The sequence below is a fragment of the Acanthochromis polyacanthus genome, chromosome 14, assembly GCF_021347895.1.
Source record: "Acanthochromis polyacanthus isolate Apoly-LR-REF ecotype Palm Island chromosome 14, KAUST_Apoly_ChrSc, whole genome shotgun sequence".
In the NCBI taxonomy this organism is placed as follows: domain Eukaryota; kingdom Metazoa; phylum Chordata; class Actinopteri; family Pomacentridae; genus Acanthochromis; species Acanthochromis polyacanthus.
This window is the reverse complement of record NC_067126.1, coordinates 23076001-23100098: the sequence shown is the minus strand read 5'-3', so window position 1 is coordinate 23100098 and position 24098 is coordinate 23076001. Positions and strand designations below refer to the sequence as shown.

Sequence of the window (24098 nt, the reverse complement as noted above, 5' to 3'; positions counted from 1 at the left end):
GGCGTGTGTTTGTCTGTGTGCGCGTGTGTAGCTTTGTAGGCAGAGGAACTACCACTTTAATGTTACTTAACCACTCTGATTTCCAACTGAGAAATGTTCCATCTCTCTGGCTCTTTCATTTCTCACTCACTCCCTCAGCATCAACAGAACATCTCAGGTCCTGGAATAGGACTGTGGAGCTTCATTAGTTAAAGGACTTCGCCAGATATTTTATAGCATGTGACCACTGTCTGAGGACATGCAGGAAGCACAAATAGACACACACACACACTAATTCCTAGTTCAGCCCTGTTGCACAACCTCTCCACCCTGCTACCCGCTATAAACACATTTTATAGGCTGTTTTCAAAGGGTTCATCTTTCCTATGGGGCCAGCTAAGTGACACTGGGAGAGGGTGTGAACTGTTGGGTGAAGCCACAGACAGACATTTTAAAAAAAAAACCAGTCAACTCAGCAGTATAGTCAGACAGACTGAGACGAACGCTGATGAGTAAAATGTAACTTCTAAATTAAAGGGTGGCTGTTGGGGGGGGTGTTCTATTTATGAAGCAGTGAAATTATGATCTAACCGATGCTCTGCCACGAGTCACAAGCTGATGTTTTTCCCAGAGAGAAAGAGCTTTAAAGAACGTGGGCGGGATTCGCATCGAATAAGAAGAATACAAAGGAAGAAAGAAGAAACAGGAGGGAGCGATGTAAAGATGAGAATGACAGTGACACAATTTACTGCCGAAAAGAATCATTTCATCAAGCATCCGGCAGCCTGGGAGACTCACGGTGTAGAGTCCAGGCTGATGCTGTTGGCCTGCGTGGACGACGCCGACTTGTGATTGGAGGAGAAGACAGGTAGGCTAGGTGAGGCGTGGATCACATGATCAACCAGGTGGCCAACTGAGGATGGGCGTATCCGTGTCCCCTCTTGCACAAACAGAGAGTTCCTGGCAAACACACACACACACATAATGTTTAAGAGCCGAGAACACAATCTCAGTTTGATGCTTCAGGAAAAAGTAAAGTACCTGAAAGACGACATCGGATAAATGCTCAGAACTGGTGTCATACGTACTCGTTTGATCGGAAAGTTTCTGAGTTAAACCACAATGTTGGGAATTTTAAATTTCCTGTTTACTGTTTAAAGGTTAACTTTAGTTTGATAAGGTTAACTTCTTGTAAGGTGAAGTATTGTCCTAGTTTATAACGGTGCTCATATTGAAAATGTTGAAATCATATCTGGTTATTTCATATAGTATATTATACTTCAGACATCATGGGATGGCCTCAGACGCTTCTACAGGTTAAATGTTCGCTTATAAGTTCTGAAGCTCTGTACTGTTATGAGCAGAACTGTACAAAGATGAAGCGAAGCACCTTTCTTCATAACATGTATTTTTCTAATAACAGAAATTAACTTCCTCGTGAAAAGATTTTTACTTTTCTCGGTGCATTTATAAAATATGAGCTGTAGTTAGAACTCACTGGTTAGGTGTGCCGGGCGGCGAGCGAGTGGGCAGGCTTTGGGTCTCCAGTCTCTCATCTGATAGGCTGTTCCTGCTGACCGACTCCCAGTCTGTCCCGCCCACCAACTTCCTGGCTAATGGCTTGCTGGGAGACCTGTTCAGAGCGAGGTGGTAATTAATCCCCAAAACAAAAACAATAACTGTACGTTAAAGCTGTGGCAGACAGTATTTTATAGGTGTCACTGGGCAAAAAAAAGATCAGGACATGGTTGCTGAATGGGTTAAACAAAAAAAAACAAAAAAAAACTGTCTCTTAGTAGAGTAGCATTCGAGTCCTGCGTGGGGCAAAAAGTCAGTGGTGACAGTTTTTGCACGTTTAAAGTGTGTACATCTGCCCGTGCTTGTCTGGTGGGTGAGGACAGAGAGGGGAGAACTGCAGGAGAAGGGCTGTATTTTCAAATTCTGGCTTTTTTTTCTTGTTGGCGATTGAAGTTTCTGTATCACAAGATGATTCTAATGGCTACATTCAACTAACCAAAAGGGAGTTGTCCATTACCTGGCAAATACTCTGTCCTTGATTCCTTTCTCCTTTCCATACTGCACAGACTGCACCTCCGTCCGTCCGCTGGGGACAGGAACAAAAAGAACAATAATCAGTACACGAACATGGAAGAAAAACTTTATCTGGAGTGAAACAGCTTTTGGCTTTAGCAAGGTTTACTTTGACTTGCTGTATTTTCTGAAATTACGACATCTGTTGTTGCAGTATGTGTCACTTTATTCTGCAACGCTAAAGGCAATTTCAGCGGCATCAGTCCTCCAAAATTCTGTCTTTAAATAAACAAATCAACCAAAATACTGTAAGACAGTAAGAAATGCAACATATTTTATCTTTTGACGCTCTGTTAATAACATGTTAACAGCACAAATTCGCAATTCAAAAGACTGTGCTTATTGGAAAGTCAGTCAATATCTCAAGGGCAAAAACACACCCCCACACACACACTGTCAAGCCAAACATCAGACAAGGCTCGCTCGCATTGCATCACTGCTGCTCAATAATGCATCACAAGACCTCAAACTCTCAGTTCATCTCTCACTCACATTTCAGAGAAAAGGGAAATGAAAAATGCTCCCAGTGAAGTGAAGCAAAGTTGACAGAGGGTAATGTCATAATCCAGTAAGGCGAAAACATTATTCTATTTTATGTTTCCATTCCGACTCGTAAGTAGAAAAATTGTATATCGCCAGTTTAAAAGAAATGTTTCGTTTGAGTAGGCAGAGTGAAATTAATTGCGTGGCATGCTTTAACAAGGACACCATCACAGAAACAATTCCTGCAAGATTTAGAGGAACAGTTGGAAGGCCAAACAGACACAAGACACTGTTTTTTTTTTTAGGTAAACCATGAATAATTAAGTTGTGGTTTTCTGGGACAGCATAGCACAACAGGCACCCGGTAGCCTTTCAGTATTTTAGACTTTCTAAGCAGAGAGAAACAACTGCATTGATTTAAATAAACATGCACTTCTGCTGATGGACCAAAAGCCTGCACAAGAGTGGTATACATGTCAACTTATCAAAGGCTGGAATTGAAATCAAGATTTTCCTTGGTTCTTTGTGTGCTCTGTTGTTCCTCTAGGAGCACATATTTGTGTTCTGCTCTCACCAGTATCTGAACTTTGAGCCCAGGGTGAAGTAGTGAGCGAAGAAGTTCTTCTGTGGTGGGATGGGCCGCTCCAGCCTGAAGAAGGTGTGGTGCTCCACGCAGGCTTTCCACAGGTTCTTACAGGCCCGATAGTTGACCATGTTGAAGCCCAGCAGCGTCTCCCGAGTCTCAGTCTGTGTGCAGGGAGAAGAGGATGACAGAGTGAGGCACTTTTCCATTTGTTTAACTGTTTATCTGTTACTTTTTGTGGCAAACCACATTAATGATGAAAACTGATAACAGACATTTACATTTTACAACTGCTTCTCCATTACTTGAAAACTATTTAACAGAATATTATTTTAGTGATCTTTATTATTTACCCATAGCCAAATGTTTAGACTGCTCTGCTTGCTTCTTAACTCTTTCAGTGATGACTAAACAATATGTAAGATAAAATAATTTTGCGACGATTTGTGACAGAAAAGAGAATGGTCATTTTTTCATTTATTCTTCACTGAAAACATTCTAAAAATTCCTTTGTGATTTTTCCTGTAGTACGAACTAAATGAACATGTTCCCGTATGTATAGAGAACATGATTTGTAGGTATCTCGGTAATTGCCACACTACATTTACAATGATATTTTGTAACACATTTTATCAATATTTTAACAAATTGCAGCTTCTCCAGTTTGGATACTGCAAATTAATTGGTCAGCCTTTCTGTAAACTCCATGCTAAAAACTGTTTTTATTGCACATTTCCCCTGCAGAATACTCAGGACTATTTCCAACAAATTCCTCCAGACAGAATTTGTACAGATACAAACGTCACTGCCAAAACAAACATTACAATATCAAATGTAATCAGCTTATTTCATTACGTTTAGTTTTATTCACCTAATCTTCACACAATGAAAGACATAACCGGCATTGTATTACTTTATTTATTGTCATGGTAAGGGCAATTTTCCAAAATGTATATTGGATGAAAGTAAAATTAGTTAGCGTTGGCTGTTTCACCATGAAAATTTATTTTCATTTACTTCAAACAGACGGAGAAAAAGAGAAAGGAAGACAGATGGAGGGATGGGACAATAACTGCACTGAAGTGGAGAAGGATAAGAACAGTAGAGGAGCAGGATGGAAATCTCAGCGCTCAATTATTAGATGCAGTTCATTTATTGTCAGTTAAATTAATTATTTGACATGCTTGAAGACATTGTAGACACACTTAGAGATGTTGCCAGCAGGAAAAACACGAGATAAATAAAGAGGGCTCTATCATTTACCTGTTAAATACGAGTTATACCTCTTGATTTAACATGTGAGAGCAGTTTCAGAAGGATAAATGATGAACTGTGAATATTTATGGTGGAATATAAAGATCAGGTTGACAGTAGTGTCAAAGTTGTTATCTTGAAAAACAGAACGACGGTCAAACAAAGGATGCAAGACACAGTGGGGGGATTAAAGCAGAGTCAACCAGGACACAGACAGCAGGGGGTTAATCTGACACTGATTACACACACACACACACACACATGTAGACACAGCTCGGTTAACCTCTCCAGTAGTGGCGTACTGTACGGACATACATTTACACAGTCAGTACAGTATGTACGGAAAAAAACTGGATAAACACTGGATAAACTCCATCTGTTCACAAACTACACATAAATGTGAGAGGGAGGCGGTGGCTAAGACGCGCTAGTGTGAGTGCATGTGTGAGTGGGCGTCTGTGTGTGTGTGTGTGTGTGTGTGTGCGTACACTTACCACCTCTCTTCTCAGCTGGACAAAGAACTGTTTGCACTTGAAGGAGATTTTCACTATTTTCAACCTGGAAGCAGGAAAGGGTTGCCTGTATTAGTTGCTGCTAATACCTTTAAGACAACAATGTTACATTTTTACACATAAATACACTTACTGCACCAATATATAATGACGTGTAAGGTAGGGAGGTCCAAATATTTTGGCTCTTCAGTGTGTGGTGTGTACATTGAATGAAATACTGAAATACATTTTGAGAGTTTTAAACTGTATTTTGATTTTGCACATTTTTAATTTAAGAGTTACTGTTGCAACATGCAGAAACAGCCGTCAACTAGAACACTGGACCTACTATCTTTGGGATAAGAACTGAAATGTTAACTAAAGCTCTCTGTTAGGCTGCTAGCATACACCTGACTGACTGACTGGCATTTCAATGGGTTTTGAAAGATTAAAATGTAAAATAATTAAAATGACAATCTTGCGGTTGCTTCTGCCAGAAAACCAAGATATGTAGTGAAGACTTTGAACTTAAAAGACTAAGTTAACTGAGAAAAGAACCTCCTTGTATGTGTTCACACTTGACAGCAGACAATGATTCAAATATGAATGTTCCTGCAAAGAACCAACAAAGCATAAATCATGGATGCTTCACACACATCTTCAGCTCAGCAGCACAAAGGAGCTCTAAAAGTTCCTACAGTTGTAAGGTGGACACCCAAGATTAGTATCTCCAATTCACCAAATGTGAAAAACTTCTGTTCCTGAGTCATGGAGCTGAATAATGCCCAGAAAACGTGTTTTTAAACCATTGGGATGGTACATGATTGAGAATGTCATTACCTAATCATTTTATCCTGTTAGACATCTGTGTGATGTAATGATTAACATGAATTCCTGAGCTGCTCCCATAAAATAACAACTGAAGATTTGAGCCGCATTGGAAAAAACTCCATAAGGTGTTCCTGAGATATCTGGTCCACAACAATGAGCCAGGTAAGTGGACATATAACTGGAAAGCAAAATGCCTCCTGCCACAGCTATAGTCAGTGTGGAGGCATGAAAATTAGGCACGAGCTAATAGCCAAGTAGTTAGAACACATAGCACATAAGTATGAACGTCTACAAGCACAGACTTCCTATTTGACTCCCAGGCATCCTGGACATTTACTGCATGGCATTCCCACATTTCCTGTCTCTCCGCTGTCAATATTTAATAATGCCTGACTCACGCTGAGGGAACAGATTTTGAAATGAGGTTGCATCATGCACATGCAACTTCAGATGTTTTTCTGCTGATCTCAGACCTGCACGCCCTACGAGAGTAGAAAACAGCATTGCATCAAACCCTACAGGCCATTGCTAAGAAGATCCTCGTGCCAGAGGGAGTAATCAGGGTGCAGTGTGCCACCTCACATGATGTTATAGGAATACAGAGGTAAACAAAGGGAAGATTGTGATGCACCAGTTTAAAGTAGCGCTAATAATACTTTGTAGTGAGAAGCTTTTACGTTTTTCGAGAACAGAGTAGGCTGCTCCAAGCACTAGCATAACAATAATTAAAAAAACATGCAGATTTGAACTCTTGTTAAACATATTTGATATTTAAAACTGAATCTGGAAACCTGTCAACTGTCATTACAAAGTAATGTGGACCAAACATTGGTTCAGAGAGCAGATGTTGATTTTGACTGCTCATCATTTCCTTTTGCCCCAGTTGAGGCTTAGCCAGACTTCGTCACATTTGCTCAAGTCCGCCGAGCCTGTGCACTATACGGGCACGCTAACACGTTCAGAACCAGCACTGTAGATTCAAACAGGTTCAAATTCTTTTTCAGGAATCAATAAACAGACTGCAAGCACACGTTTAAATAAATTACAATTTCTTCAAGTCAGTTGACCCATGTGTCACATTCCAACGGTTTATTTAACCTCCACCCTCCTCCCACAGCTGTAGGGTACATGCTATAAGAGTGTGACAGCGCTGGAGTCTCCCAGGTTCAACAATACCCATATTTTCCAATCTGTGTATTATCTAGTCACACGCAGAAGGCGAAGCGGCATCAATAATATTGGAATCAGAGGGCTACACACGCGTGGCCACAGTAAGAAGTCTGCTAATGAGCAGCAGCAGAGTAACATAATCCCTTCCTAGAGTTCTGTTGCTGCTGTGACTCATCGCTCCCTGCTAAATATATTTTACATACTTACTCACACACACTTGCAAGGACAAACACACACATACACACATGCTTAAGCAGAGCGTGAGTCATGCCCCATCTAAGTGTGGCTCATTTGTCAGGCTGCTGTGAACAGAAATAGGAAAGAGGCAAAAATCTAAATGTCTCTCCCGTTCCTCAGAGACTCTGTTGACCCCCTCCTTATCTTACAGTTTGATTTACGATAACAGGAGAATGACAAGAAGGAGAGACGGCCTGAGAAGCGGGCTAGATGCAGCAACAGTGAGTCTTTGTTAAAGACAGAGTAAAGAAAGACAGAATGAAGAAGAGCGGGAAGAAAATCAGTGAGCGCGGGGTTGAGAGATACTGTTGACTATTATGTTTCTCTTGCTCCCTTTCTCACACATGGTAGTCAACAGCTGTTGGGGACACCGCTGTTTGTCTCTAAATTTAGCTCAGCTGACTGGATACACACACAAACATGCTTTAGTTTTTTTCTCCACTTAGGAGGACTTCATATTGACTTACGTTCATTCCATGGTGACTCTTCGACTACCCTAACCACAAACCAAGTCTTAAACCTTAAATGTCATGGTATGGCTCCGTTTTCCGCCCCCAAAATAGGAGGCTCTTAGTCCCCAGATTTATGAATTTGGTTCCCACAGTGTGAGTAATAAAAAAATAAATAAATCGTTCCCTCACCTCAAAGCCATCTACGCAGAAAAACATATATGCACACACATACACCAGCTGCTTTGGGTATTTGATCGGGGTGTGTATGTGTTAAGCCTACATGAGTGAATTATCTTCCACAGTTACAAGGGGCTTGAGTTGTTACTCTTCCACCTCCTGCATCCATTTAACATTTAGCCTCCCACGGTGCAGAAGCAAAGTATAGGAGGTTTCCAAGAATCAATGCTTTGGAGGGAGAACCGGAGCTACAAACGTAAAGATTGATGAGTGTGAGTGACTTCGACAAAGAGAGGCGAAAGGAGGACAAAGAGGGACAGAGCAGATTTGATGCCTTTAATATTTCCAGGAAACCTAGTTTAACACCAAAAGTCTCCCCCCATGTAGAAAAAAAAATCTGGTGGAATCATCTGCATAATTCTAGAAAGGATCAACTGAGGCTTAAGCATTAATATGCCATGTCAATAATCACTATGTGAGAGGTTTCCAAAATATTATGCAGCCGATTTCTCAGCAAAAAGCGTTCCTGGAGGCAGTTCAAGTGGAGCTGGCAGCAGATTGATGGGCACAGAGGTGGATTTGTGACAAGAACATCCATAGTTTGATTCCCCCAGTTCAGGGGAAATATGGCCAGGGGGAAATGACGGAGTATGAAAAAATTAATGAGCAATGAGCCTTTTTTTTTCTTTTTTAGTAGTGCTCCTTTTCTCATCCATACAGATCCTCTCATTCACAGCTGATAGCTACCAGGTTTTCTGTTGGCTGGAGTTGCTTTCAAGCAGTTCGATTTAAAGAACCTTGATCATTGGCTCGCAGCGAGTGCAAAGAAAATGACAGTTTGATCACAAGCTTCTTTTATTTAGTCATTAAAATGTATACAGGCACACAAGCTAGTTCAAAAAGTCTATACAGTATGCTGGGGTTCAGTTATGATGTCTCTCTCTGTGTATTTCTACCTCCAGTCAACACACAGACAAACTTTGTGTGTAGTTGTGAAGTATTTCACCAGGGTTCAGTACTTGGCCTTCTGTTCATCCCCTGCATTCTCTCTCTCTGTAAAATTATCCATCATCAAGGCCTACACTGCACCAACGATGATTACATATTCATTAAATCTGTTTCAACTGCAACTAACTCCACCCTGACCAAATCCCTAACTGAAAATAAATCATGGATACCAGCCAGCCATCTAAAACTAAATCATGACAGATCTGATACGTATATTTCTGGTCCTAAACCTCTCACCAAAACCGCCCCTGAATGGTCTCTCATCATCTATAGCTCCACTTCATCTCCTTCTCCACATATCTGGAACCCTAGAGGAGCTTCACACTGGAACACCATGGAAATCCCATCACGAAACTTCCATTCTTTTGTTTTGTTTATTTCACATTCTGGTTCTTAGTTTATCATGGGTGTGCGTGTTACTCACCATGGGAAATAGTTGATCCGTACCCTGTTCTTGTAAATCACAATGCCGGCGGACATCACTCCGATGAGGATCTCTGTGTTACTCTGGTCCTAAAGGGAGGAGAACAGAGCGTGTGAAGGAGTGTGTGTGTGTAGAGGAGGAGAGGAGGTGATGCTGGAAAAAGACCTGCCTTCCTCTCATTCTACTTGCTTCAATGTAAGAGCAATGAGACACCCACACTTAAAGAGTAGAGTACATGAGGATAGAGGTTCATGTCAGGTTTCAATGAACATCGACTCTTCCAACATGTACATACTACTGCCCTGATTAATTATCTTATTTAGACATGTCTTTTAATATAGTATGTGTTGGATATCCTTATTATTTCTCTACAGAGTGTTGCTGAGGATGACTGAGTGCTAATAAATGTTCTGCTGCTGCTCAGTCAATACATCAAGCTTGATTTTCTGTGCGTTCTGGCTGAATTTCTCCGCATTTTTCCAGACTTCTAAGGCTGACTAATTCTATCCACGGCTTTTCATGCTGAGGTTCATGAATATATCTATGAAAAGCATATACTACCTTATATATAGCTTTACTATAACAATTCTAAGATTATTACATAACAACAAAACAAAGTAATTTCTCCAAAAATTACAAATTTCTTTAAGGGCTATAAAGAAAAAAAAAAAAATCACAGGCAAGCCCCAATCTGTACAGCATTCACACGCCCTTTCCACCCCGTAATAACATCATGGTTGATATCGCACTGCTCTCATTTCCTTCGACAGCTAAGAGTCCAATCTCAACAGGATGAGCTGGAAATGACACCAGGCCAGAAATGTGTTCGGCTCTAAACGTAGCTTCATCTGATCTTTTCTACAAAAGTATCCAAAAGAACTACGTGCAAAAAAAAAAAAAAGTTGATCTTGACGATTTTCCTGCATTGGTACTATCTGTTGGTGTTATGATGAGAGCTGAATGCCAATGTGTGGCATTTCTGCAGGGTGTGGGCATCAACATCAGCTGTACACTCTGCAGCTCCTCCAACCTGGTCTTATTTCCAGCACAGAGATGCTTGGCTCTGCTGCTGCTGGCAGGAGGAAAACGGTGTATGTGTGATGGTGTGGAAAGGGAAAACCTATCACAGATTGGAACTTCATTACTAGTAATTTTGATCACATTGGCTGAAGGTGGATATGGATTACATTATTTCAAATTGCACAGGGGTTTTGTGGGGGGAAAGAAAGAGGCAAGATCGCTAAAATGAGATCACAGATACACTGACACATCTAACAGGCCCCAGAGCTACTGCTTGGGAAATAAAAAAATAAAAAACAGTAGAGAAATTGCAACACAAACACACACACATACAGGCTGTATGTAGAATGGTCTTTAACATACACACTAAGGCAGACAACTGTTAACAGACATGGAATAAAACCTTACTTACCCTTGCATAGTGCAGCTCTACCCCGTAGAGCTCCAGCGTACGTGCTGTGTTCAGATAATTAAACTCTGACTGGGCAGGAGATAGACCGCTGAGAGGAAGAGAGAGAGGGAAGAGAGTGATAGCAGGGTACAGCAACAGACAGGGACGAGAGGTCATGTGTGGGAGTGATCATTACAGGGTAGTGTGTTAAACAGACATATGGAGGCGGAAAATGACAAAGAAAATCAACAGAAAATAGGCAATCAGAAATATATTGAAGTAACGACAAGGAAAGGTTCAGCTAAACTCTACCTTGTACAATAAGCCTTTGTGTTTATTTGTAAATGCAAGCACATTCCTTAAATGTTTCTCTAAACTTATGGCATACTTAATTATTTTTACTGTATTATCTGACACGACTACTTAATTGAAAAGCACTTGTTCTGTATGGTTCAGTTCCTTCCTACAGCTACATGAATGCTGGTGGAATCACAGGTGTCTTTGTGTGTATGTCTCAGCGTACCTGTGCTGTTGGTGATGTTTGGCGACCTCTTTGTGGAAATCTTGTGGGGGATTCGGGATGAAGCAGTACTCAGACAGATAGCCTGGACTATGCTCCGTTTCACTGTAGTCCCCCAACTCAGCTACAGAAAAAAAAAAAGAGAGAGAGAGGAAGAAAGATTAATATAACGATGATGCATCAACGTTTGCTTAATTCAACAGGTGGCAAGGTGGAACGTCTGAGTTAAAGGGAACTGAACTAGTAATGGGTAATAAGCTGAAAATGTTCCCAGCATACATCCAGACATTTAATCGGTAAATGTGCCATTTCTGTTCAATCACATTGTTCTAAAATAAAGACAATAATAGGTAAAGGCCAAACATTTAATTGATGGTACATATTGATGCGACTCTACACTGTCGTTAAATGTGCAGATCTATGAAGTTCCAGTGTACAGTCGACATGCATGCGGTTCTCTTCATACTGCGATAAGTAGGCGTCGGTACCTACAGTCAAGGAAAAAAATATTAGACCACCCTTGCTTTGTTGTTCATTTTGTTAATTCTAATGCCTGGTACAACTAAAGGTACATTTGTTTGGACAAATATAATGACTACAACAAAAATAGCTCATAAGAGTTTAATTTAAGAGCTGATATCTAGACATTTTCCATGGTTTTCTTGATAATAACCAAAATCACTTAAGTTTTTAAATCAATAGCTATGGCACTGTACTGCTAAAAACAGAGCTTTTAGGCATTTCATGTTTCCTTTTCTGTCTGTGTAAGTCACATGATACACACAAGGAGTTAGAACTTGATTGCGTAACCATTGTTTTTAATGACAAGGGTGGTCCAATATTTTTTTTCCATGACTGTAAGTGCTCTTTATGTTAAACAGAAAAACATACAGGGCTCCTGTGGATGTTTCTGAAAGGCTGAAACTGCTGTTTTTTTTCCCCTTTCTTTACTGTAGCTAGCAGCTTGTTACAAATTAGGCTGCAGCACTGTGTCAATGTGATTGTTTCTGAGGTGTCCTAAGCACAGTAAGTGGACACAGCAAGTATATCAGGAGAATTTTTGAACTTTCCACAAAAAAAAAGAGGTATTACCAAATGAAAAAAAACAAACTTGATTTTTGCCCATGGCAGAAATCTTCACATCTTTACTGAAATGTTTTTTCTCGCAGTCTCTAGCAAACCTCTTCTATTAAGACCGTATATTATCACTACATAGAAAAACAGAGTGTATTCAAACATAGTAGTTTTCAACAGATAGTGCAACAATGCCGCATTTGTGTTGCGTGAGACATAGTTCTCAGTGTGTCTGTGTATGCTACATGTCTGGGCAGAATTTCAGCTGAGCTAAAGGAAATACAACCCTATTACCTCGTATTATCACACCAGCTGTAATCCTTCAAGTCTAACATAAACCAAGATGGTGCAATACAGTTTATCCTTGCCACATGCCCCTGATCTGGTCAGATTGTGCGCAGATATAATAAATGTCTTTTAAAAGCAAGCTAAAACAGAAACGGTAAGAAAAGATAATGTCATGTCTTGGGCCTTTTCTTACCAACACAGTATTTCATATAAAAGATGGTCGGAGGCATTTAACAGTGGCTCAAAGTAACAAAAGACAGTAAGCTTGAAATACAAATGTTTTATTCTAAGACTAAAAGGGAGTGCAGACTGCAGATAACAGGCAGAAACAAAGAATGAAATGATTCCCAGATCTCTGGTACATTTCAGAGCCTCAGAGATGAAGAGCTCAAAGCCATTTGCTCAGTAGCTTGCAGTTGAAGCTCAAAAGCATCAATACACTCAAGTAGTCCCTTGACTAACCTACAAGACGGTAGCCGAAGCATATTGAACAACTAATCAATTCTAGCTCACTCGCTTATTGATGTGCACACACCACCAGGGACATATGTGTGTACGGTCAATAGCATGTGTTTCGGAGCAGTAGGTTAATGTCAGTATATTTTATGTTGCAGTTATTATTTTAACAAGGTTCAATGCTAAGGCCAATGAAGCTCAAAGACTAGTCAACCTGATCTCTGTTTATGCATCCATTTTTTGATGTGAAATCCATACATAGATATAGATTGACTGAAAGCAAGAGAGACTAGCTGGGGTTCAAGGCTCCTTATAATGGTGCTATTGACCAATGAAGCGCAAAAAGACATTAAAGTCTCCATTTGTGATGATGCATTCACCTGCATTGCAGGTAATTTAACCCAAGTGTATATGTGTTTGCTAGTGTGTGCGGGTCACCCATCACCACAGTCAATGTGAATAAATTAACAAAAGCAACATTCTGCATCTCCATGAAAAGCAGCTTTAATGAAGTCCAAGTGTTTACTGTAGATATGAAGGCTGCATTAGTCAAGCCCACATCCACTGCTTTAAAATACTACAGAAAAAAGGTGGAATTTCATGATTTTGTTCTTTACTAAGATGTGTTTATTTCTGAGAAAGGGGGTGTAACGGTTTCCAGACGGTTTTTGGTCCATTTAAAGCAAGATTTTAGGTTTTCTAGGAGGGATTTATGATGCTTTGAGAATGCAAGCTTTAGTGTGGGATTTAGAGTCATCAGCGCTGGCACTTGGACTGAGCTAACTGAATTAGCAGCATAGCAGCTGCTTCAAGCCGTTTTTCCCAAAGCAAACATTTATCTTCATAATCTGGGCTGGCACTGTGCGAAGTGACAACATGGACCTAGCTACACTGTGTGTGTGTGTGTGTGCCTGTGTGTGTGTGTGTGTGTGTGTGTGTGTGTGTGTGTGTGTGTGTGTGTGTGTGTGTGTGTGTGTGTGTGTGTGTGTGTGTGTGTGTGTGTGTGTGTGTGTGTGTAAAAGCAGTAGTGTCATGATGTTGGTAGTCTAGGCCAAATCTCTTCTCTGACCTATATACTGCAGCAGTGCATATTCCCTGCAAATATGCCATAGAGGAAGAGCACAGAAAGAAAGAAAGAGGGGGGGGAGAGCAGAGAGGAATGGGGTAAGAGGTTTATGAGTGCATGAAAGGGAGGGAGAGGGGAGGTAGTAGAAAGAGATGAGGACGACTAACCAGAGATAAAACAAAGAAGCAGGCAGAGGGCAAAACAAGCTGCATGAAAACAATGAGCAGCAGTAAAAGAAAAAGAGCGTGTGAGACAGACAGACAGACAGACAGACAGACAGACAGACCACTGTGTCAGGAGTCATTATTCTCATGACAGAGGGGCCGAGTCAGCATTTTAACCCAAATGCTAAATCACAACAGTAGATGGGACTAGCTCTCAGGCTGAGCATCCACTGGAATAGACTAGTCTGCACGTCTACATAGATAGTAATGAAGTGGGTTTTCCAGCCCCAACGGCTAACATGAGGTGCTGGAACGGTGCTGCAAATAAACAATGATGAAAACAGAAACACAGCAGAATGCTGCATTTGCTAACATTTATTAGGAACTGAGGGCTGTGGTGTTGACAGTCAGAACAGGACAGGTTTCTGATTACATCATATTTTATCTTCAATGACAAAAACATACACATTTATAACATGAACTTGATTTTCCTTAGTCGCAACACATTGCTGTTCTCATATTTAAAACTTTACCAGCAGGTTTTAAGACACTCTCTTTTACATATTGACCAAATCGTCAAAATGTAAATGAGAATCGCTCCCCTAAACTCCCTCAACTCTGGTGAGAATTCTGGGTTTTTTTCCCCCCAACAAACTCAGTCGCCCACTGCATGACTGAATTTTATCTAGTAATGGAATTTAACATCACAAAGCATATCAAAACATTCATTTAATAACCCTTTAAAAGCACAATAATAGAGTTTTTGAGGAGCAAATAAAGAAAATGCCTGTTAGTTTGAACATCCTGTGACCTCATTAGTAACCCGAGCACCTTTCTACTCCCCCCTGCACGTAAGTTGGCCGTTTAGGCTGATTTTGGACCAGTCCTTACTGCACATCTCATAGAATATTTATACCCCTGACGTTAATATCAAATATCACCACACAGTTTAATTGAAATGTAATGGCTTCAGAGCACCAGTTACAAATGCACTCCCGCAACCACAGTCATTACATTTAACAGTGTGTGTAGTTAAAGGGAGGCCTAATGAATTGCTTTTCCATTGCTGTGTAGGACGGGTGTACCCAGGGAGCGCTACTTACATTGTACAGCATAGGATGCCAGCAGTGCAGCCGTATTGTGAGGACAGGGCAGTCTGGAAGTCACAAGAACACATACACACTACATAAGTATACATACACTAACGATTCATCGATCGATACAAAACATGTTACGGCTGTTTTCTAAGAGCAGAGATTACTCATCTTAGATAATCATGACAATCATCAAATCAACTGTATCTTAAGAACCAGTAAAAGCGGTTACACTTATTTTCACTGACAAAAACAATGAGCATGCCGTGCATGTTTGTGCAACCGCAAAAGGAGCTCAAGTGTACCGTATATAACCTCAGACTTCCTCCAGTCACACACATCTTAGAATGTAAACCCACTATAGCTCACAGTGGAAACTAACACTTAATGCAATGATCACGATTACATGAGGGCATCTGGCTGCTCTTTATGAAGCAGAATGCTCCACCTTTTTTACACAGCAACATCAACTGAACACAGGACGACACACTCACCTTCCAGTTAATATATCCTGTTTGATCTGGAGAAAATATTGGTACCTGAGGGGAGACAACACACCACATTAGGAGAAGAGACCAGTAAACCATGACCTGTTTAAATGTATTAGTACAGTGTAAAGACAAGCATCCTGCAGAGGCAAGGCAGTAAGATTATAACCGTGTGACTTTTGATGCAAGTGTTTTTTGTGAAATAAATCAACTCTCAGTGGCAGAGGCTTCAATTCAGAGAACATTAGCTCATTGACCATAACATAGATTATGCTGATTTCTATTAAATGACTGTTCCATAAATGACAAATTTAGGAAAAAAGGTTTAGCCCTTAATTTTATTGAACTTGAGGATGAAAACCGCCCTACATTGCTTAACTGTTGTGTTGTATACTACACTACCAATGTCACAAACACGGTACGGCAGAGCTATCACGAGTGTGTTTTGCTCGTGACTTGAACGTACAATACAACAGATCAGCGTGTCAGATTGAAGGCTTACTATTCACTATTACAAGCTGTATACAGAGCACAGATAAGGCTCGGGGAGCAAGGCTGTGGCTGAGCAGCTAAAATAAACACCAGGCAGAAAGGGAGGCACAGCACTGTGATGCCTCCTCTGCATGTTGTTTGAACAGAACGCAGTGTTGCAGAGTTTGTGTTTGCAGAACATAGAGTGGTTTCTGATTTTTCTTAATGAGACTGCATCAAGACAGAGAATAAAGCTCTGGTTTGCAATGATGAGACACCAAAACCTCTTATTTTTTTAGATTATCTAGTTTATTTAAGAGCTGCAGACAGGAAATAAATCTACTTTTTATAAACATACAATATAATAAAGGCTCCTTCTTGCTTGAGGTGGTCCCTGACACCATTTGCAGCTGTATGTGGCACCTACACACTAATTGTATCTCAATAAATGTGTTCAGTTCAACTCACCAATTAGTATACTCCTCTACTATTAGAAATTGGCCAGGAGCATGTAACATAAGCCCTATTCCACCTGGACCTGAGATCTACATTACAATATTTCAATACCATACAGTGCCATATTGTACCAATATCTGCTTTCTGTTCACCTTGCCCCACACTTTTATGAACATTTTTTATGTCATATTCCAAAATGCAAGACATGAAAAGATGTTAAGGAAATACAGCGACAGTTGACAGTGAACACACAAAAATTCCAACTGTACAACACTCAGCAACACACATCTAGCCAAGCCATTTCTAGCAGACCTTCTAATCGCTGCTCTCTATATAGTAACAACAGAATTACAGCAACTCTGCAGCATTAGGCTCATATTCGCTAAAGGAACAAGTCAGATATCCCGCTGTCACTCGGATCTGAATGCAGCTGACAACTGGAATGAATCAGGTATAAATGCAGTTACTCTGAGGGACATATTTAAATAGCAATAATCCTCAGTCAGGTAGAAAACACAAGTCTAGTGATATCAGCTCTTACCGTGTGTATTCTTCCTGAAGTTTACCGGGGTCTGTCACAAAGAATTTGACTCTGAAGCTCAAGTTATGGGGAGACCCTCCTGGAAAAATGATGAAGAACAGTCATTTCAGATCTGTGAGTGCTAACTGTACTGTATATTGCAAGCTGACTGTATTTAGTGAAATGCCTTGCTTTTATCCGAGAATATACAAAACGCACAGTCTTGTGATAATACTTTACATACAGCGCTCCCTTCTAAAAGCATTACGTTCTGGAGTGCATTCAGGATTTTTTCAGATCCTTTCAAGTTTTCAACTTCTTTTATGTTTCAGACTCATCTTAAAATGAATTCAATGAATTTTTTAGTCGCCAATCTGTACAACTGAATGCAGGAATGAGGTCAAGAGAATTGTCTGTAGACCTGTGAGACAGTGGATGGAAGAAGCTTTGAACCACACACGGTCTTCTCAAATATGACTGCCAAGTCAAATCGAATAATTGCGAATGAGGGGCCTTGATCAGACAGGTGACAAGCAACCTAATAGTCACTAAGATTGAGATCTAGAGCTCCTTTGTGGAGATGGGACAACTTTACAGAAGGACAATAATCAGGTGGTCTTTATTGTAGAATGTGAAGACAGTAAAAGGCAAATGACAGCCTGGTGGGAGTATTGTGTGCAGACTGATGAGGGAAAAAAATGATTGGCTCCCTTTGAGAGTCAAAATCATAACAAAATATTGAAAACATCAAAGATACTAAATGTTTTCTGCATACACTGTACACAGATATTATTTACATTGGTTCCACAACAGGAGCATTTCTGTTGTCAAATGTTACAAAATATACGTAAATAGATGGAACAAATTACTTCAAGTGTAACACAAGCAATTCTACATTCACAGCAACACATCAGCCTCAAATTTATGTAGTGCATAAAACAAAAAACCCTGTAGTGACTTCAGTCAATGAGTCAATCAGTCAGCATAAAAAGCAGAGTTGAAGCACAGTTCAATCATTGCTGGAGGAGAACTGCGGATTTCATTCGAGCTACTCCTTAATTGTTCAACATGTTACAAATTCTATTACTCATTATCAAAAATAAGGCAGAGTTGAAATGAAGTTTAATCATTGCTTAAGGCTGATTTAGAATTATAAATGACACTCAATGTGGATTGGAGACTTTTGCTTGAGGTGAATTGTGGATTTCTGACTGTTACTGAGACTGGACTGCACATCACTGCCCAAAACAGCTGGAAGTGGTCGAGTTAGACTGAAGAGAGGACTTTCTGATGCTTGTTTGGTATGCTTTGGATTGCTTAAGGTGGTGTGTTGTGGATTTCACCTACTTTTTAACTGTTTCCTGACGGGCTTATTGGGATCCAGCCAGCGCTGTAAAATATTGATTAGGAGACACTTAGAGACACCATAAAGCATGACTACACAACCTAAATTATTCAGTAGTCGCCACACACACATACGCAGCCGTCAGAAACACTCAAACACCATGCAGATAGGAACACACACCACTATTTGCACACTAGCTTATAGTAACTCTACACTGTTCATTGGCATTTACGGACAGATGTACTCATTACGATGTATTCACTTTTATTTCACTGTTGCAAATGTCGGGCATCTCTAATATTATCTCGCAGGGAAACAAATGTATCCTCATACATACACATAACAGCAGTAAAGATGACTTTTTTATTTAATGTCAAAGGCAATGCATGCACACTATATGTAAGAGACAGCTTTGAGACAGTTTTATGATAAGAACCTCCTACAAATTTATCGAACCTGCATTTTTCCACACACACGCACTCCTGTTGGCTGCAAACATACTAACCGGTGCATCTGAGGAGTCATCAGCCAAGTGCAGGCCAAAGTAGTCCCTCTCGGTCAGCTCCAGGTGCTTAAAAACAGCATCCAGCAGCACCTGGCCATGATCCGACTTCTACAACAGAAAAACAGAAAACAAAAGCTTGAGTTTCTACTTGCTGTTCAGTGTGCTACTTTGTGGAAAGGTCAGTGAATCACACTCCTGCCTCTTTACGGCTCCTGAACTCCTCAGTGAAAGGTCACAGGAGGAACAGTGAGAGAAGCAGGGAAGATTGAAGCATGGCGCTGGTGCTTCTCGCACACATGAATCCACATTTCCCACCACAGACATCTAAATTATTTAAACACACACACTGCTCGAGAAACATTTCACCGATTTTAAATTCTTATGCGCTTCATCCATGTTGAGCCATAACAAATATATCCTCACGACCACACTGTGAAGAACACGGACCAGGAATTAAGCCGATGCGCGTCTGTAAGCTGTTGTTCGTATATGTCCATTTCTTTTCTAGCAATGAAGCAAACTTAAATAACCCTAAAAACACACATAACTACTTTATAAAATGTATTTCATTGACATATAAAAACACTACAGCTGTAATGATTTGTGTTGTCTTGCAAACAGTGGCATGTAAGGAGCATGTAAGCCATTACATGCTCCTCTTAAGACACCATGTGACGTGACAAGCTGAGGATTGCAGACTTAAATAAACATTCGATGAGGATTCTAAGAAAAAGTCCTGTGTCTAAAATTTAAAAAAGAGAACTAACAAAATTTAACACTGACGCTACATCCTGTCTGCGGTCAAGTTTGCATAAGACAGCACTTAGAGACTCTGAGTTCAAGGAAATATTTAAATTCAAGTAAATCAATGACCAAGTTCTGCTTTTGCTCAGTTACTGGAAGGACTGTTTCGGTAGCCATAACCAATTCCTGTCATTGAACAGGACATGAAAGTATTTGGAAGCAAAATCAAAAGCGAATAAAATGAATGACAATAACGTATTTTGTCGGTATGGTTGTCTTTTTTCATTTTCAAAACGTGTTTTTTGTTAGATTTTTATTCACTAAGTGGTCACAAAAATAGGGAAAAAATGAAACAAGGATTAAAACAAGCATTTCTCTTTATAATGGAGTCGAGAGTCATTTAAAAAAAAAAACGAAAGACAGTAGAAAGTGAGGAATACTTTATTAAATACATCATTAATATCACATCGCTTCCTGAGAGTGTAGGAAGGGTGAGAGGATAAACTGTGGGACCACAAGTGGAGCAGAAATTCACACCTGATCCTGCCGCAACTTGGAGACAGAGAAGGAGAGCGTGAGAGAGTGTGCGACTCCATCAGTGCTCCCATGGGAGAAAAGGCACACACCAACACACACACAGTTCTTGCTCTTGTCCACCTCTCCCCTTTGCCCTGGTGGCACAGTTGTACAGCAAATCTTGCGAGTGTGTGGGGAACGAACAGAATGAAAGTTGACAGTTGACATGGCAGCCCTCTAGGATAACTGGCAGTGTGCGTGTGTGTGCAGTCAACTACTGTCAAAGCCTCGTTAAGTGTGAGTCAACTCATCCCTCCCTTCCTTGAGGGGAGTTTCTTTTTTTATATATATATAAATTCATATGTTTTTGGTAATGTTATCAAAATTGACTTCTTGCCTTTCTATTAATTCTCAGCTGAATACTAAAATGTAATTTTATATGGCCTTTTTGAGAGTCTCAGTTCTTTTAAATGCTGTAAAATCAACTGGTTGATTTTTTTTATTTTTACTGGGTGCAGCTTTGGTGGATTGCCAAAGTATGTGGCATGATTAAAAAGTTGGGGCACTGTTCCTAATGTGCGTGCATGGAGACCTCAAAGCCACTTGCGTGCAACATGTCCAAGCAGTGACTGTCCCCAGTCAAAAGATTGCGTGACACCACAACATCAACAGTGGGACCTGCGGTGCACGCTTTTTGTAACCACTGACAGGTGCCCATTTGCCATTTCTCTATGGACATCAAACTGGAGCAAAGAAGAAAACATCAGGATGCATCAGTCAGCTGCCAAGGATGAGCCAACCTTCACATGGATCATCACGAATGGTATGGGGTGAGTCTGTAGCTACTAGGGATGTGCGCGACTATTCGTTTAATCGCCTACTCATTTATTAAAAGTTTAGTATTTTACTAGTCGGTTAAACGCTGCATTAAGCATCATGCACCTTGTTCTTCGTGCTTCTGCATCGGCTTCTTTGTAAACAGGCTGAGCAGCCAGGGAGAGAATTGCTCCACCTCCCCTCCCCTCACACGCACAAGCAGCACCGGGCGCCGCCATGCAGCTATTCGCTCGTCCCGTCTGTGCTACCTGGTTGATCCTGCCAGTAGCATATGCTTGTCTCAAAGATTAAGCCATACAAGTCTAAGTACACACGGCCGGTACAGTGAAACTGCGAATGGCTCATTAAATCAGTTATGGTTCCTTTTATCGCTCTCTCAACGATACCCAACAGGCAACATGTCTGATCCACTTGTGAAACTCTTCCTCATCTGTCAAGCAAACCCAGCCATCATCATCGTCATTTACGACGGGGCCGTGAACACCACTGCAGCCTCCATCGTTATTATCAGTGCATTTTCTCCCGCGTCTGCTGCCATTTCCGCGTTTTTTTTTCCAACCCCCGCAATCCCCCTCATCATTAGCGGTATTTTGACCACTCCAGCTACACCCACCACGTCCCCTCTTGCCACTCCGGACCCGGTGAAGCAAAGCATCGGCTCCAGTATGTGCTGCTCGTGGACTGTCATGGCGCACCGACCCGCTGCCGTTACGCACAGACGCAGCGGCACTTTCTGTCTCAGTGGACGACTGAACATCTTCATCAGAGGGTGAATATTCCTCTTCAGAATCTGAGTAAGCCATTACTTGACAAAGTACTTTGTCAGTTGACCAGACCTCTCGGTATGGTGAGTTTTCTCACTCTAAAATGTGCCGTCTTGCGCTCTGATACGCTACGACGGCGAGTCTCGTCTCCTCGGTTTTCAAACTCTGTAAATTCCAAAACTTTGAATGAAAACACGCCCACAACTGATGCTCAGATTGAAGTTCCAGATGTCCGCCATCTCCTGGTGTACAGTACATGAGGCACACGAGGCAGTATATTTGAAGCTATGGCTTGTTATGTTCAGCAATGTTGCTTGTCGCAATATTGCGACTTTGGCGCTTAAAGGGTTAAATTGCAAGTTTTCCGAACCGACTAGTCGCAAATTTGCGACTAGTCAGTTTGGAAATTAGTCGAAATTCCCATCCCTAGTAGCTACCAATGTGAGAAGAAACAGCAGGCTCTTCCATTGTGAAAAATGGAAGAACACATCAGGTCAGACGAGCACCAGATGCATGCTCGTTGTTTTCTTCAACATTCACTGGGTTTGCACTGAGTTAATCCCCCATGGTCAGACTAACAAGGCAGAGTTCAGCTGTCATGTTCTGAGGTGTCTGAGGGAGAATATTCAGCACAAATGACCTGAATTGTGTCATGATGGCATGTGGGTGCTCCAATGGGCTGTGCACTCGGTCACAGCACGGTGATCATGCACCAATTTTTTGGCTTCAGCAACACAATAGTTCCTCCTCACACATCCCACTCACCAGACTGAGCTCCCTGTATCTTCTTCCTCAGCCCCAAAACCAAATTCAAATTGAAGGGTCACCCTTTTGAAACAGTTTAGAAAATGAGTTTTAGTGCCTATCACAGATGGCGCTTGATATGTTTACATAGTGGGACTTCCAGGCAATGTTTCATGCTGCACAAAGAGATGGGGGTGGTGGCCAAAGATGAATTAGGAGAGTTTTTAGATTTTTATAGGCACAGGCTTCAGACATTTTGACCATAACTCGTATATGAAAGGTGTGATGATTGTACTGACAGCGGTTGAACAGAGAACAGTGACAAAAACATGCAAGCCTCTAATGTAACGTTTCCCAATAGAAGACTATTAATAAACACTTCTATTTTCTCTATGAGAAACTTTCCATGCGTGTGTCCACTGCTTTGCCTTTGTATGAAGCAGCTTTTCAGCTGGATGTGGGAGCCCTCTGTGCACTTTTACACTGTGCTCCCGGGAAACCCATCGCCAGTCTCTGTGTGTCTGGCTGTGTGTGTGTTGGTGCTAGTCTCCTCTGGTATTCTAAAAGCGTGTGAGCCAAATGTGTGATCGCTGCCACTGCAAGAGCAAACAGCCATACATTGTTAAAACGGAGCAGGAACACACACACAGGCAAGCATGTCCACACACACTTCCAGACATTCTTTCTCTGTACTTTTACACAACAAACAACTGCAGCTACAGCAAAGACAACTCCATATTGTGGATTGCTCATGGGGTAGTACTCACTGAGAGAAAGAGTCACCAAAAGAAAGAGTAACACAACATAAACTAAGACAGTCATTGCAAAGGGGAAAAAGAGAAAAAAGGAATGCAAACTTAAGAAGAAGACAGAGAGTCATAGAGACAGAGAGAGAGAGAGAAAAAGAGACCGAGCATGGAAGAAGAGAAAAGGAGTGATTGACGATGCAACTGGGTGAGACAAACGCTCTTTGTGCAGTCCACTAGCACCACAGACTGAAATAGTGCCTGTGTGCGTGAGAGAGAAGAGAGAGGAAGGAGACATGGTGATAGAGAGCAATCAGAGCACAAGAGATTGGCCGAGAGAAAAAGGGGAAGGAGAGGGAGAAAGATGCTCTGATAAGTTTTTCACCCCGAGGGTTTATCTTCAGCGTTAGAGGGGGGAAAGACCCTCAAACATCAAGAACACTGGATAGACCTCAAATCCAAAGTGGCACTCAAAGGGAAATTCCAGTGTTTTTATGGCAGGTTAACCAAAAAATATGTGACATTTTTATTTCCCTCCTTCCACAGGAAACACAACAGAATGTGTGAGTATGTGTTTGTGTTAAAGAATGAGGGAAATTCAGGAATGTGTAAGGCAGCTTGTCCAGACAGGAAAGGAACTACATGAAGGAGGAGTCACTCGTATCTACAGCTGTCTCTCTCCACACAAACACACTCAACACAATAGTTT

The 24098-nt window shown here is 41.1% G+C and overlaps 1 protein-coding gene across 1 annotated transcript in view; it reads right to left on the bottom strand.

The window, feature by feature from the left end:
- The window catches only part of ptpn4a (protein tyrosine phosphatase non-receptor type 4a), a 75204-nt gene that overhangs the window by 18281 nt on the left and 32825 nt on the right, over positions 1 to 24098 (bottom strand). The window contains 13 exon segments of the mRNA XM_051958634.1: positions 778 to 939; positions 1478 to 1612; positions 2015 to 2083; positions 3128 to 3300; positions 4885 to 4948; positions 9181 to 9269; positions 10613 to 10700; positions 11115 to 11235; positions 15263 to 15315; positions 15748 to 15792; positions 17210 to 17288; positions 18536 to 18578; positions 19039 to 19146. Coding sequence (XP_051814594.1) covers positions 778 to 939; positions 1478 to 1612; positions 2015 to 2083; positions 3128 to 3300; positions 4885 to 4948; positions 9181 to 9269; positions 10613 to 10700; positions 11115 to 11235; positions 15263 to 15315; positions 15748 to 15792; positions 17210 to 17288; positions 18536 to 18578; positions 19039 to 19146 — 1229 coding nt within the window.